This window comes from Limulus polyphemus, unplaced genomic scaffold (genome assembly GCF_000517525.1).
Source record: "Limulus polyphemus unplaced genomic scaffold, Limulus_polyphemus-2.1.2 Scaffold983, whole genome shotgun sequence".
NCBI lineage: Eukaryota > Metazoa > Arthropoda > Merostomata > Xiphosura > Limulidae > Limulus > Limulus polyphemus.
Genome location: NW_013666593.1, coordinates 243728 through 257022, shown reverse-complemented (window position 1 = coordinate 257022; position 13295 = coordinate 243728). Strand labels below are relative to the sequence as shown.

General features: G+C 32.4%; 1 protein-coding gene across 10 annotated transcripts in view; it reads right to left on the bottom strand.

The window, feature by feature from the left end:
* Positions 1-13295, bottom strand: part of LOC106461546 (cell cycle checkpoint control protein RAD9A-like) — a 93032-nt gene that overhangs the window by 37085 nt on the left and 42652 nt on the right. For 9 of the 10 annotated variants that reach the window (XM_022388535.1, XM_013921380.2, XM_022388533.1 and 6 more), the window contains exon 6: positions 12962-13061. In XM_022388535.1, coding sequence (XP_022244243.1) covers positions 12962-13061 — 100 coding nt within the window. The remainder of the gene's footprint in view (positions 1-12961; positions 13062-13295) is intronic. The other variant, XM_022388536.1, reaches the window with a different exon arrangement.

Below are 13295 nucleotides of genomic sequence, written 5' to 3'. Positions count from 1 at the left end.
TTTCCTCATTGAGTTTGAGTTCCTGTTAATAAAACATATGATTTCAAGTTTCAAAATGTCCTTTACACATTGCTGAGCATAACTCATTTACCCATAATTATCCACTTTCCTAATATTGTGCAAGTGTCAGGGGATCTTACATAAGCTCACGTTCTCACAATAAGTTAATATTTTATTGAAAGTTTCATTCATTCAGTTTTTGGAGAGGCCTGAGGGAAGTTTAAGTACCTGTTTTACACTTCTAAAATGAAAAATTAAAGCCAAAATATCCACATTGTAAAGGAGGTGGGAACCAATGAACATGAAAAGAAAAACAAAAATAATATAAAATTACAAGCTACAAGGAGTATGTAGCCAAGCAGAGTTGGAGGAAAATCCAGAACCAAAAAATAATTCACAGAACTGGATTTGAGGGGCAGACCAACCTTATAAATATGTTAAACATAAAAGACATTCAGAAAGAAAGCATTCTCCTTAGCAAGGTACCTCTTCATCCATAATACCCTTTAATTCAGGAAAAAGGGACAGTTTGGTGAATGTTAATGGTGTACTGAACCTGTGGAGTCAACAACGAGAGACAGGTAGTGGCATAAGTAGGTGGGAGGAATACTATGTCCTACTCCTGCAGTGGAAGGTTCTTGTGGAAGCAGCCCAGATATATATTATGAAAGGACTTACTCCAGAGGCAGTTGCACCTCTTCATCCATAATAAAAATGGCCAATAAATCATACAACTGCTCAAAATAGTGGTCACTTATGGAGAACCAAACAAAGGCCCTAGCTAGTCAAAGATGGACTCAACAGCAAGAGAACAGTCCAACTGAAACACACATATATATATATATATATACACACACACAAAAGCCACTGTCTGTTAGTAATGCTCAAATTGGCTCAATGGTAAGAGTGCTCAAACCCCAAGAGGAAGTCTCACATTCAAATCCCAGTACAGTCAGGAGTTTTTAAGTTTTTAATTAACAGCTGATCATGCTTAGAGAAACTTCTTTCAATATTTGGAAAAACCTAAGTACCATGATAGTTTAAGTTAGGAATTTGAAATATGTATTAACATTGAATTTCAGACTAATTGTCAAAGTAGCTCAGTGGTTACAGCACTAAACTCTCATGTGGAAGTCTCAAGTTCAAATCCCAATCAAGTCAGGATTTTCTAACTTTTAGTTTTCATAACTGATCATATATTTGGTGCTAAGTGACATTCAGATACCACTTATTTAAAAAGGAGGCAATTTCAGATAATATCAACTTTTGTTATAACTGTGAACAAGTCTCAAGGACAAGCATTTTGTGGGGATGAGCCTGGAACAGTCTGTTTTTGCTCTTAGGTGTAGTTCTAACATGGACTAGGAATCAAAATCAATTAATAGTGTAAATCAAACAGAAAACGAAACATGGAAACTCTTACATAATTCTAAAATGTTTACAAGAAATGTCATGTATACTGAGATATTTCAGAATCAACAAGCATTTTTGTACCTACATTCCAATGTAAAGAAGTTTTTCTCATCTTATGACTGATTTATATACTGGTTTAAATATAAATAAATAATAATAAAAACACAGATGATCCCCATCCTGTTTGGAGCTGAGATATCTAGTGATAATGATAGTTCAATTTCTGATACCATGAAGGACAGGAAATGTAGAAACTGAGGAATAATCAGCCACCAAATGGCATCCTCTGTCCAGTTCCAAAGGGCAACACCCTCTCATGGTATAATTATGCAACAGACAAACAAAAAGATATATGTGACACGTGAGAGTTACAACTAAGGAAATGATTATAGGGTAGTTTCACAGATGGAAGGGTCATGTTATTTTTGTATTTATATATATAATCAAATGAATGCTCAATGTCAGACACCCCTAGAAGTATGAACATAGGTGTTGGGTGATACTTGGGATGCCTAGGTCAAACACAGAGGAGCAAGAGTCCCAAGTATAAATGCAGATTTTTAATAAACAATAAAAAACAGCATTATATTTTATCTTTGTTATTGTGTATTACTTGTTTTAAGTCAAAATTACTCAATTCAGCCATCCTGCAAATGGTTAACAAGGGGTGTTGGAGCAGAATGACCAAAAATGCACAATATACATATTACAACTAGTCTGTAAAATAAAACCCTAGTGGATAAGGAATCCTGAAACTAAAGATACAGCAATATGATGAAGATAAAATAGCAAACAAGTTTCAGGTTCATTCCCATGCAAGATGTCCACTCAAGGGGGGCCAATGATTTAACCAAATGGTAATTAAGATGAGATTTAACCTGAAATCCATGCTTAAGGTGGTAGGGAACACATGATAAACAAGACAGATCAGCTGCACAAGCTAATTTGTTAATGTAGATGGTGCAAAATACATGGAGCGAAAATCATCATATGGAATAAGCAACCATTCTTGGAACAAAAACCTTTATCAGAATGGAAAACATTCTTCAAAAGGAGAATCAGGGTCTATCAAAGTAGGTAGTAGTAATATGAAAGAATGATAGAAAGACTAGTGACCATTTCTCACAGCCCAAGTTTGTGGTAGGAAGGTTCTATAAGTAGAGAGCCCCCCCCCCCAAAAAAAAAGATTATGAGACACGTCAATTGAAAAGAAAAGTTTTATGATCTCTCAGAACAAGTACCACAAAATAAACCTTCACAGAAAGATTGTAGAGTGAGCATGTTCTGAAGGATTCAAACGAAGAAGAAGGCAAGAGCAGTGAAAATCCTGGTTGAGAAGGCCAGCAAGGAGCAATAAAGAATTGAACAATTGCACCAATCGATCTTAGCCAATACCCAAGAAAAATAAAAATGAGAATAGACATACAGAATAAAAATTATCCCATGCTTAGCTCAAAGCTTCCACTATTGGAGAAACTGAACATGGAACTGAAAACCAGTAAATTATCAGAAGATGATGCACTGTGGTCACGAACACATCAAGCATAGAAGGTCCAAACCATTAGCCTAATCAATGAAATACCAGCTCAAAGAAAGAAATGTCAATGTACCAAAAAAAATGTAAAGGGAGAACAGTAAGCAAAGGCGATGAGATCGAGAAACTCCTGACATTCATGTTGAACAGCCCAAAGCTCCATCAGAAGTATGTTAAAACAGAATAGCTTAGAAAATTACACATCCCAACACATCACTCCAACCCTGGAGAGAGGCATCAGTGAAAAGATCCAGATCTGGACGAGGTGGAAGAAAAGGCGAACATACATAGAAAATTCATTTAAGAGCCACATTTGAAAACAACTGTTAGAGTACATGATACTATGTTCTGTGGATCTATCTTTACTACTGTTTAAAGGCCTTAAGATTATCAATGAGCTATTTGTGCTGTGCCCACTGCAGAAATTGAACCCAAAATTTCAGTATTAAAAGACATTAAGCCTACCGCTTAACTACTGGGGTTAATTCAATAGATAACAGGACTGAGTATAGATTACACAAAGGGCAAGATCCTACTGACTATGTTTCAAGCAAGCACCAGCTAAGAAATTGTCATCAATCCCAAATCAAAGAATATGTCTAGCAGATAGAGAAGTATGCACCCAAAAATTCTAGAGATTGAAAAGCCAAAGGATACGGGTGTAGAGTTTCTGGAAAACTGTTAATTCAAAATCCCAGATGAACAAGATATTGATTAAGCATGAGTTTTAGATCGGGCTCATGAACAATCCATCACAGAGAAACTAACTGGGAGATTATTTCAGTGTAAGGCAAGGATGGAAAAAGAATAATCTAACCATCCATGTATTGAGCATGTGTAGAAGACCAGCTAATGGTTTGACTCTGTTCATGAAAACACAGAGTGCCACATCCAAATCGAAAACGGAGGGCCATAAAGTGATAAACCACTCCAAAATGTGAAAAACGACAATAACGATGAGAATATGTATGAATCATAACATACAAATAAGCATTTTTGAAATTCCCATTTATCATACAAAAACCCTTATGAAATAACCTTCCAAAGATTCTAATAAATTCCATCTGGAAAGAGGGAATATCTAGGTAACAAATGGGATGGGAAAGATCTAATACCAATTTCCAATCTCCTGTTTTCTTTAGCACCATAAATAGATGAGAATAAAAAAAACCTGGGAAAATGAAGTACAACCTCAATATCCCCTGCTATAGAAAAGTTTAAAACTTTCAGGTTCCAAATTGAATTGAAACTGGAAGAGTTGAAATTGAATGATGATCAGAAAATTGAATTGAAGAAACTGATGAACCAAAGAAGCACTAATCCAAGTGTCTATAGATGTATAAAAATCTGAGATGACTCCATAAGTCTGGACAGAGGAGTAATCCAGAACAGAGTCTGGATTACTAAATAAAGAACAGCTAATACTGGTTCAGAAGTCATAAAGATCCATCTTGATCATACCAATTCTAGGCCACACAAAAAGTGGAGTATATGTAGTGAGCATTGAAACATTATACACAGGTTGATGGAGGGTAATGACAACTAGCAAAATGAAATGTTGGCAAGCTTCCCCTGATTGGGAAACAAGTGAAAGTGAAATAATTGTAAAGACAAAAAATGAATCAGAGATTTCTTTAATCTATATATATATATATATATATGCACATATATGTGGAGATCATCTGATTAACTCAATTCACATGGGTTAGTCAATTTGATGTATCTTGTAACTAACATGTAAGTGTGAAACTACACATACTATAACTCTGACTATACTAAGTGTATCTTCACAAAATTTCACAAACTTTTAGTAAAAGTTACAAGTCTGTTGTACACAAAAAATCAGACTTTTTAATGTATAGTATTTTTACTAAAAATTTACAGTCTTTAGCAAGTCAGTCTGAGTGAAATGTGATTTTCATGCTGAGAATAAAAATACTTCTTTTCATTTTACAGTTTCCATATTTCATTAACATAAAACCTCCTGAATAAATATCAAAAGTTTTTCAGTAAAGTTTCTCTTATTTTCTCTACCCTAACAATAACTAGTGAAATCATCAATGTGCAGTTAAACAAAATATTTGAAAAATACAAAGTAAAATTCTTTATTTTGTAGAATTACTGCAGACTGTAACATACAATTATAATCATTTATCCTAACAGCCTGTTTTCTCAATTTTATGGTTTATTACTGTACTTTGGACACTCTCTTAGTGCATGAAGAGCAATAAATCACAGCAAGAGAGCTTGGGGTAAACAAACACTTAGGTTATAGTCACACAATGCAAATACCACAAGCTCTATTATTAATTGATTTCATAAAATATATTTATTTAATTCTTTCAATTTTGTTATATAGTCTAACATGTTTATAATTTTTACATTTGTTTACAAGAGATCTAGCACTTACTTTAGGCATTCAGGTTGCTTACACTCAGATGCCTTTCAGTAACCCTTCTTTTTCTCACTATATTTATTATCCAAAAATATTAATGTATCTTTCAAATAGGCATTTTAGAATATACAAATTATATCAGACACTAGAATATAATGTCTATAAATTAGTAGAATTTATCTGGCTTTCTAACAAAGCTACAAACAGGTTAAAAAAACTTCCATTACTGGTCAGAGAAATGACTACTCAACACACATCAAACTTTTGTCTTTTTTAGAACTGCTATCTTTTACCAAAAATTAACAAATAAGTTTTATGCTTCTTCTATTGGTTATAAACAAGTCCAACAGAGAAGTAGGCATGAGCAAATAATTGGCTTGAAATGTATTAAAAGATAACATGTGCTTCATTGGTGGGTTTGACAAATTTACTGATATCTCAGCAAATCAAGAAAGTAGGAGATTAAAATTTTATAGAAGCTGTACTATTGAAATAATAAAATCTAAATGGGAAAGAGATCAGAGTGCAGATGTGTCATATCACATAGAAGAGTGAAGATTGAGAATTTTTTAACTATTTCCTTTTCAAATTAAGAAATTAAAACATAGATAATATTAAAATCTGAATTATGTTTTGATGCCAAGTTTTTGGACATAAGGTGGTTTAATCGAATGCTGAATATAACTCTGCAAAACAGTCATGACAAGGGCACTTTGACCCACCTGCATTCACAGGTTTAAAAGATGAATACCTTGTAACACAGTCTAATGGGTGAAAGTGTCAATGGAACATATGAGCCAAATGGTAATAGAGACCCAAAGGTAATAAAAATATTAAAGGAGGTATGTGAGTCTGAATAAAAATAATCAAGAAAATAAAGAACAGCTAATACTGGTTCAGAAAAATAATGTTTTATATCAGGGCAAATCATAGCAGGTAGGACACAAAAGTAACAATGGGTCAAAGTAAAAAACCACGTGAAATATCCCCTTCCTGCAATAACAAAGTTGAGGGTCCAAACTTTAAGAAAGAATAATAGAAGGAGAATATGAAATGTAGGAGTAAAGCACTAGCTTTGAAAAACTTCTACAACCCAAATACCAGAAGATGGAAGTAATAAAGACTCAAACTCTGAATCATCTCACATGGCACAAGTACCTTCAAGTGTAACTGAAATACTGAAAACAAAGCATGCCCGAGAGAGAAAGAAATGAGACCAAAAACGTTTTGTCAGGATTAAAGCTAGTACTGTAGCAGACAAATCTGTTACTGCAGACCATGAAAGTGCTTAGACCTGAGCAAAAGATCGAGCTTAATCAAATATAAATTAAACATCCACATGATCATAATACCCAATGAGAATACCAATACACAATCACATAAATATGATGAACAATTGAGATTGATATTGCAGCAACAAGGTTACCCTGTATGACACAAACTAATTGTGTAATTAAGGCCTCCAACCTTACTTAAATCTTGTTTACGTGACTATTTTTAATCAGAATCACATACGTATCCACCAAAGACGGCATGTTTCTGTAATGTCACCCTATGGTCACAAGTTGGTGCCTGTGTTACGTAATTTTCATTAGGTGACACATATGTTTCTGAGTAGTCACAGGTACCATGTTTTTTTTTTGGAATGTTTTGAAAATGTACCTGAGACATTATATACAATACTAACTAAGTAGCAGCACAAGTTATATATATACATTACAGAGCAACACTACACTCTTCACTTGTAACCTGATGCATGCTGGTTTTTCTACCAGTTTTGGTATGAGAAATATTTTTTGTAATGCCATAGAATTACAGAAATATTTAAATAGGGCTGTTTGACCATTTACAGATTTAATGGTTTCAAAACTCCTTATACATGGGTGATAATGAATCAATTGCACTCTATGATTTTGCTAGTCAACAAATTCCTATAATATAATTATAACAAAATAATATCCTATCGATTATTTTTCATTATGAGGCCTAGTATCAAGGGATCAATATGTAGACCATTTTTATACTGACACAATGTGATAATTCTCAGAGATTTTTCACTTTTAAGAGTGCATATAGTTACTATATATATATTATTATCAAGTTGCATGTTTGTACTGACCTAATGTTACTAGTTCAGTATTTTGAGTAGCTACAATTAGGCTTGCTTGTTCAATTTATGGAAATTAGATTTTATAAGTTTGGGAGAGTAGATAAATAAATAAATAAACATATGTATATATAGAAATGAATAAAAACCCTATAACCCGAGAGCTTTCGAAAGGAGCAAACAGAAGAAGAAAGATCCACCTTTTGAAAATGCTTGGGTTATAGAGTTTTTATTAATTTCTATCAAGACTTCTTGAACCTACATGTTTTTACAACATTATGGATATATATATATATGAAAATGAAAATTATTAAAAATCTGATAGGCTTCCAAGTCAGGTTGTAGATTTTTCATTGCATTCAGGATTTAAGAAATAGGCTACTAAATGGATTGTGAGTATAAGCTGAACTAATATTTTGACATATTAAGTTTCTTTTAGCCCATCAGATATCTCTATTTTGCAAGACCCACTTTAAATTTAATTTAACTAACACTAACAGACTAAAGCATGACTTTTATATTTTAGTACCAATATTTAATTTGACTGACAACAGCTTCAGATACAGCCTTCATTTCATAATACTTGACTTGCAAATGTTACTTTTATGATTTGTTCCTTTAATATTTCTCAAGCCATGTATTAATTAATACCTAAGTTAAGTATGAGATAAAGATGCCAGGTGTACAGTTGGTTTTGATTAGCAAAGCAGGTTCAAAGTCACAAAATAACACAATTCATTAGCGATTAAGGCAATTTAAGAGAACATGGTCATCTTGTGAACAACTCATATGCTTTAATATTTCCCATTTGGCTGAACATTTGTTGATACTTATTTCTAACTTGTTGTAGGTCTAGAAATTATACAAATATAATATAAATATAAATATAAATTTTGGCAGGGTAGAAGCCATTTTCAGCTAATACAGTTTTATTTTTCTAACAAGGTACATGGGTACTCTTTGGAACAGACTGCCTACAGATGTTGTGGAGGCAGTAAATTTAAATGAATTTATAAGAAATCTTGATAACTATACAAATGCTAGGGGCTGGTCTTGAGGGTTTTTGTTTCTTTGTTTAATAGTTTTAGTTGAGTTTAGAGGATGGGACAGCCTAGATGGACGAATAGTTCCCCTGTTGTCCCATGATGTTATGTTATAATACGTATAAGGTAATGTATTCTAGTTATCATAATTTGGATCACACATTCAATACACATGGAAATGACTCAACAGCATGAAAAAAAATAAAGAGTTTAACATAGTGAAGATTAAGTGACTGAAGCCACTGAGGCGGTTTCCTGCTGCTAACAGAAAAACTAGGGCTGTAACAAAGGTTATGTTTTGACCTCTGAAGATTCCAAAGGTTTGAAACTTCAATAATACAAATTTGCAAGATATATGGATGGTGTCACCATAACTATTAGTTTATATTTGGTTAAAAACCCTTTAGTTTTATGGGTAATTTATGTAAGTAAAATAAAATATTTGCAGATAATTTTAAAATATGTTATAAAGAAGCGTAATGATGTTTTTATATTTTAAGTACAAAGTATACATTGTTTATGTACATGTATCTGATTCATGTACAATACTTGTGTACCTATATATAGTAAGCTTTCATTACAAGTGCGCTTTATTGCCACCAATTACAAGAGCCACAGTTGACTTTTCAAAGCAAAACAAATATTTATCAAATAGTCACCATTTGAAGCAGGTTAACAGTCACAGTTATTTTAAAATAAACTTGTTGATGAACTAAACATACCTATGAACATAATAAACAAACAGCAAATAGAACACTTTGACACGAACATATCAATTAGAAAATAAATATGAACCTTCAACTATAATAAAAAAACTACAAGAGACAGAGCTATTTCCAGTCATATTTTTTTGTTGACAACACTGTTGGTTAATTAAACATACACCTTGGCTAAAGCTATGACAAATGAATAAATAATTATAAACAAACAGCAACACAAAATGAAGTAATAGCAAACTTTGGTTAGAAAATGAATATGGCCCTTCAACTATAACAAAAAAGTTACACAAAATACACTGCATCTGTGAAAAGTATCCATTTTTTTAAAGTAACACATTTCTTACTTCTTGTACACTAGGTATTCTGTACATTTTCAACAATTAATACAGACACTAACTGGACCTACTGTGTATCTGTGAAGCTAACACAGTAATATTTATTTTAATTCTGAATTTCTATATGTATCTTTACAGCACCTGGCAAGCTTTTAATAAACGTTACAAGTCCACTGTATACAAAAAATTAAAGATTTGCCTGTCAATTTCCAAAGCCTTTACTGAGTGAAAGTTGATATTAAAAATAAAAATACTTTTTTTAACTTTCATCTTAGACTTTTCTTATTTCATTTACATAATATCTGAATGAATATCAAAGTTTTTCAATAAAATTATATATTCTATATGTTATTTTCTCTAACATAACATTAGTGAAATAATCAAAATACAGTGAAATGACAGTCTGAAAAATATTAAATTAAATCAAACATTCTAATATATTTTCACAATTATTTATCCTAATAGCCTCAGCTTGTAACTTTTCTGCACCTGCTTTCATTTGATTTTATGGTTTTTATTGTACTTTGAACTCTCTCAGTATGTGAAAATTTACAATTTAAAATATCTGCCACCTTGATATTTTACAATAATTATACGTTTAATTTTCTACAGCTTTAATTTACAGAGTTCATGATAATTTGTACAGTTTAGATCAAACATAACAAAACAAAAAATATAGTTCTTATTTCATAAAATGTAGCATCTTTAAACATAAGTTAAAATTTGTCAACCTGGGTAATATTAAGGTCTCAATAAAGACTTAGAAATTCTGTTTCAGCACTGTACCAGTTCTTTATAAGACAGTAATAAACAAGAGAAAAATCTTCAATGGCATGCCAGTTGCTGAAAGCTAAACAGGTTTTTAAACACTCTGAATATTTATAAACAGATCATAGTGGTGGCTATGAAGGTCATACACCCATTACATCTTATGGAAATACTGGTGGAAATATCCTGCATAGTAAAAATGCTGAGAGGGATTTAAAAAATCATGATAAAAAATCAAATTCTGTTAACGGCCTTTCAGAAGAGGAACATAAAAATGACAACATATCCTGCCACATGGGATTTGTTTGATGAGCGTCAAGGTCTTGATAGTGAAGATGATAATGAAATCAACACAGAAGATTTATATATGAACAAAGAAATCAATATTCATCATGACTTAGCGGAGCGGGCTCTTCAATTTAATATTACACATTCTGCCTTTTCTAAACTACTGACATTTCTATTCTTGTAAACTCAAAAACGCATCATTAGAATCAAGCAATTACCCATATATTGTACATCTGTGTACAATTTTCTCCAAAATAAAGTTTTTCCATAACTTTTATCATTCAGCCATAAGTTTTTACATATTGTATTTCTGTTGCAGTTGAAACTGTGCTTTTTTTGTAATCTCTGACAATTAATCTTTCAGTACTTCATTACTTCTCAATGTAATATTATAGATGAAATAGAAAGAAACATAGTCTTAGAAATGTCAATATTTGACATCACAATGAGATGTAGTTGTGACATTTCTGAGAGTCTCCACCTTTGACGTATCTGCGACATCACAATGGAACATATATAGGAGATAACCTGTGACATATTACAGAGGTCACATTTTTTGGTAGGTACTTTAACATTTTCATTACATACAGGTCTCGTTGCTATTATTTCTATTATCATGTGGCTCATATGTTCTTTGACTCTTTCACCCATTGGGGCTATGTAACTCATATTTTAACCCTAGGCATATAGTGATCCTAGTAAATTCTAAGCTATGGTCACTAGCTCTAGGTGGCATCTCTAGGATACATTCATTGGCAAACGTAGTGCTAGGTTCATAAGCTCAATGGAAAACTTTGGGTTAGAATCACTAGCTCAGTGGAATATAGATATTCCAAAAGTGTCAGAAATAGTTGAATCAAAAGAAATTTCAAGCAAAGTTAAGAGCATGACTGTCAACAAGAAAATTAAAATTATGGCAGGAAAGCAGACCTTACGTAAGATCCCTTGAAGCTTCCTCAGTAACTTATAAGGAATTTGTTAGAATGGAAAATTATGGATAACTGATGCATGCTTTTCAATGTGTAAAGGACATATGAAAACTTTGTCACGTGATTTACTGACAACTTGAGTTCAACAAGGAAAGGCTTTCAGTAATTCAGAGGTAACTTACCTGACTTGAACTTGCATACATATTTAGATTATCACATCAAGTAGTAAAAATTAATTTTATCATGTAACACCTAAAAATTTTTTCTCAGTAGTGTAATTTATAGTTACGTCGAAATGCTAATACATGGAACTCTGTGATTAATGTACTGTACTAGGAAGATGTTTTAATAAAAACCACAACTGAGGCAAACTGTAAATAACTACTTTTGAGATCTTTTAGTCAAAATGGTTGAAACAGTTTTTAGTAATAAAATATATATCACCAATAACAAAAAAACAAGATCTGAGGTTCATATGTAATAGCCCTGAAATATGCAAAGTTTAATTGTAACACTAGATGAATAAAATGGAACAGTTCTTGAGTCACATTAAATATAGAAAGCAAAATTTAGTGTGGTAGAGATGTGAGTTATATATCACAGCGTGTTTAACGTGTAGCATACAATATGATAAAAACTGGACCGGGTTCATTATCTCAGTGGCAAACTATAGGCTATCATCACTAGCTCAGTGCAAACTCTTGGCTAAGATTATATTCGTTACCTCAGTAACAAACTTTGGTCTAGGTTTGTTATCTCACTGGCAAACACTGGGCTAGGTTCACTAGCTCAGTGCAAATACTGGGCTATTGTCATTGGCTCAGTGGCAAACTCTGTGGCTAGGTTCTTTAGCTTCATGACAAATTATGGGCTAAGATCACAAACATAGTACAAGATCTAGGCTATGGTCATTATTTCAGTGGCAAACTATGCATCAATGACAAACTCTCAGTTAGATTCATTAGTTTGGTGGCAAACTGTGGGTTAGACTAATTAGTCCAGTGACAAATTCTAGGTTAGGGTCAGTGCAGATTCTGGGCTACATTTACTGGCTCAGTGGCAAACTTGGTACTAGGTTCATATGCTTGGTGGCAAACTGTTAGAATCATGAGCTCAATGGTTCTGTGATAATGGTGTCCACATAAATTATAGTATATTTTTACATTTTGAAATTTATTTTGTATCTTTGTATATTTATGAGGTATTCTAACAGTAAATGTGGGAATATATTACTCTTAGATAATCAGCTACTAGAAACCAATTTTATAAAAAATAGAACAAAACTTAAAATAAGAGTACTTGTCAAATCATGCATTATCACCAGAACTGATACAACTCAGTTGGGCCTTGAAAATGTTTTAATTCATACTGCAAAAATCTACAGAACCACAGCATGAGTTTAATAACAAGAAAAATTACATAATGTATACCTAGACTGAGCTGTAAGTGTACTGGCAGAACCATTCTTCTGAAAAACTGCTTGAAGAGTCTCACTCTCAATAACTGGAATATAAAATGTTTTCACCATTCCTGCAGTTAAGAAAACATTTAAACTGAGAATTGATACATTTAATACACATGCTGCACACATTAGAAGCTTTAATGATCATTTTGGAAATGAGATGTAGCTTTCATAAGATATGTAACATTAGTAATAAAAACAAGACATTTTATTACTAAAAAGAAAAACAACAGAAAATACATATATAGAATATACAAAGAAATACATAAATTGTAATTACTCAGCAGAAGTTTGTTTGTTTG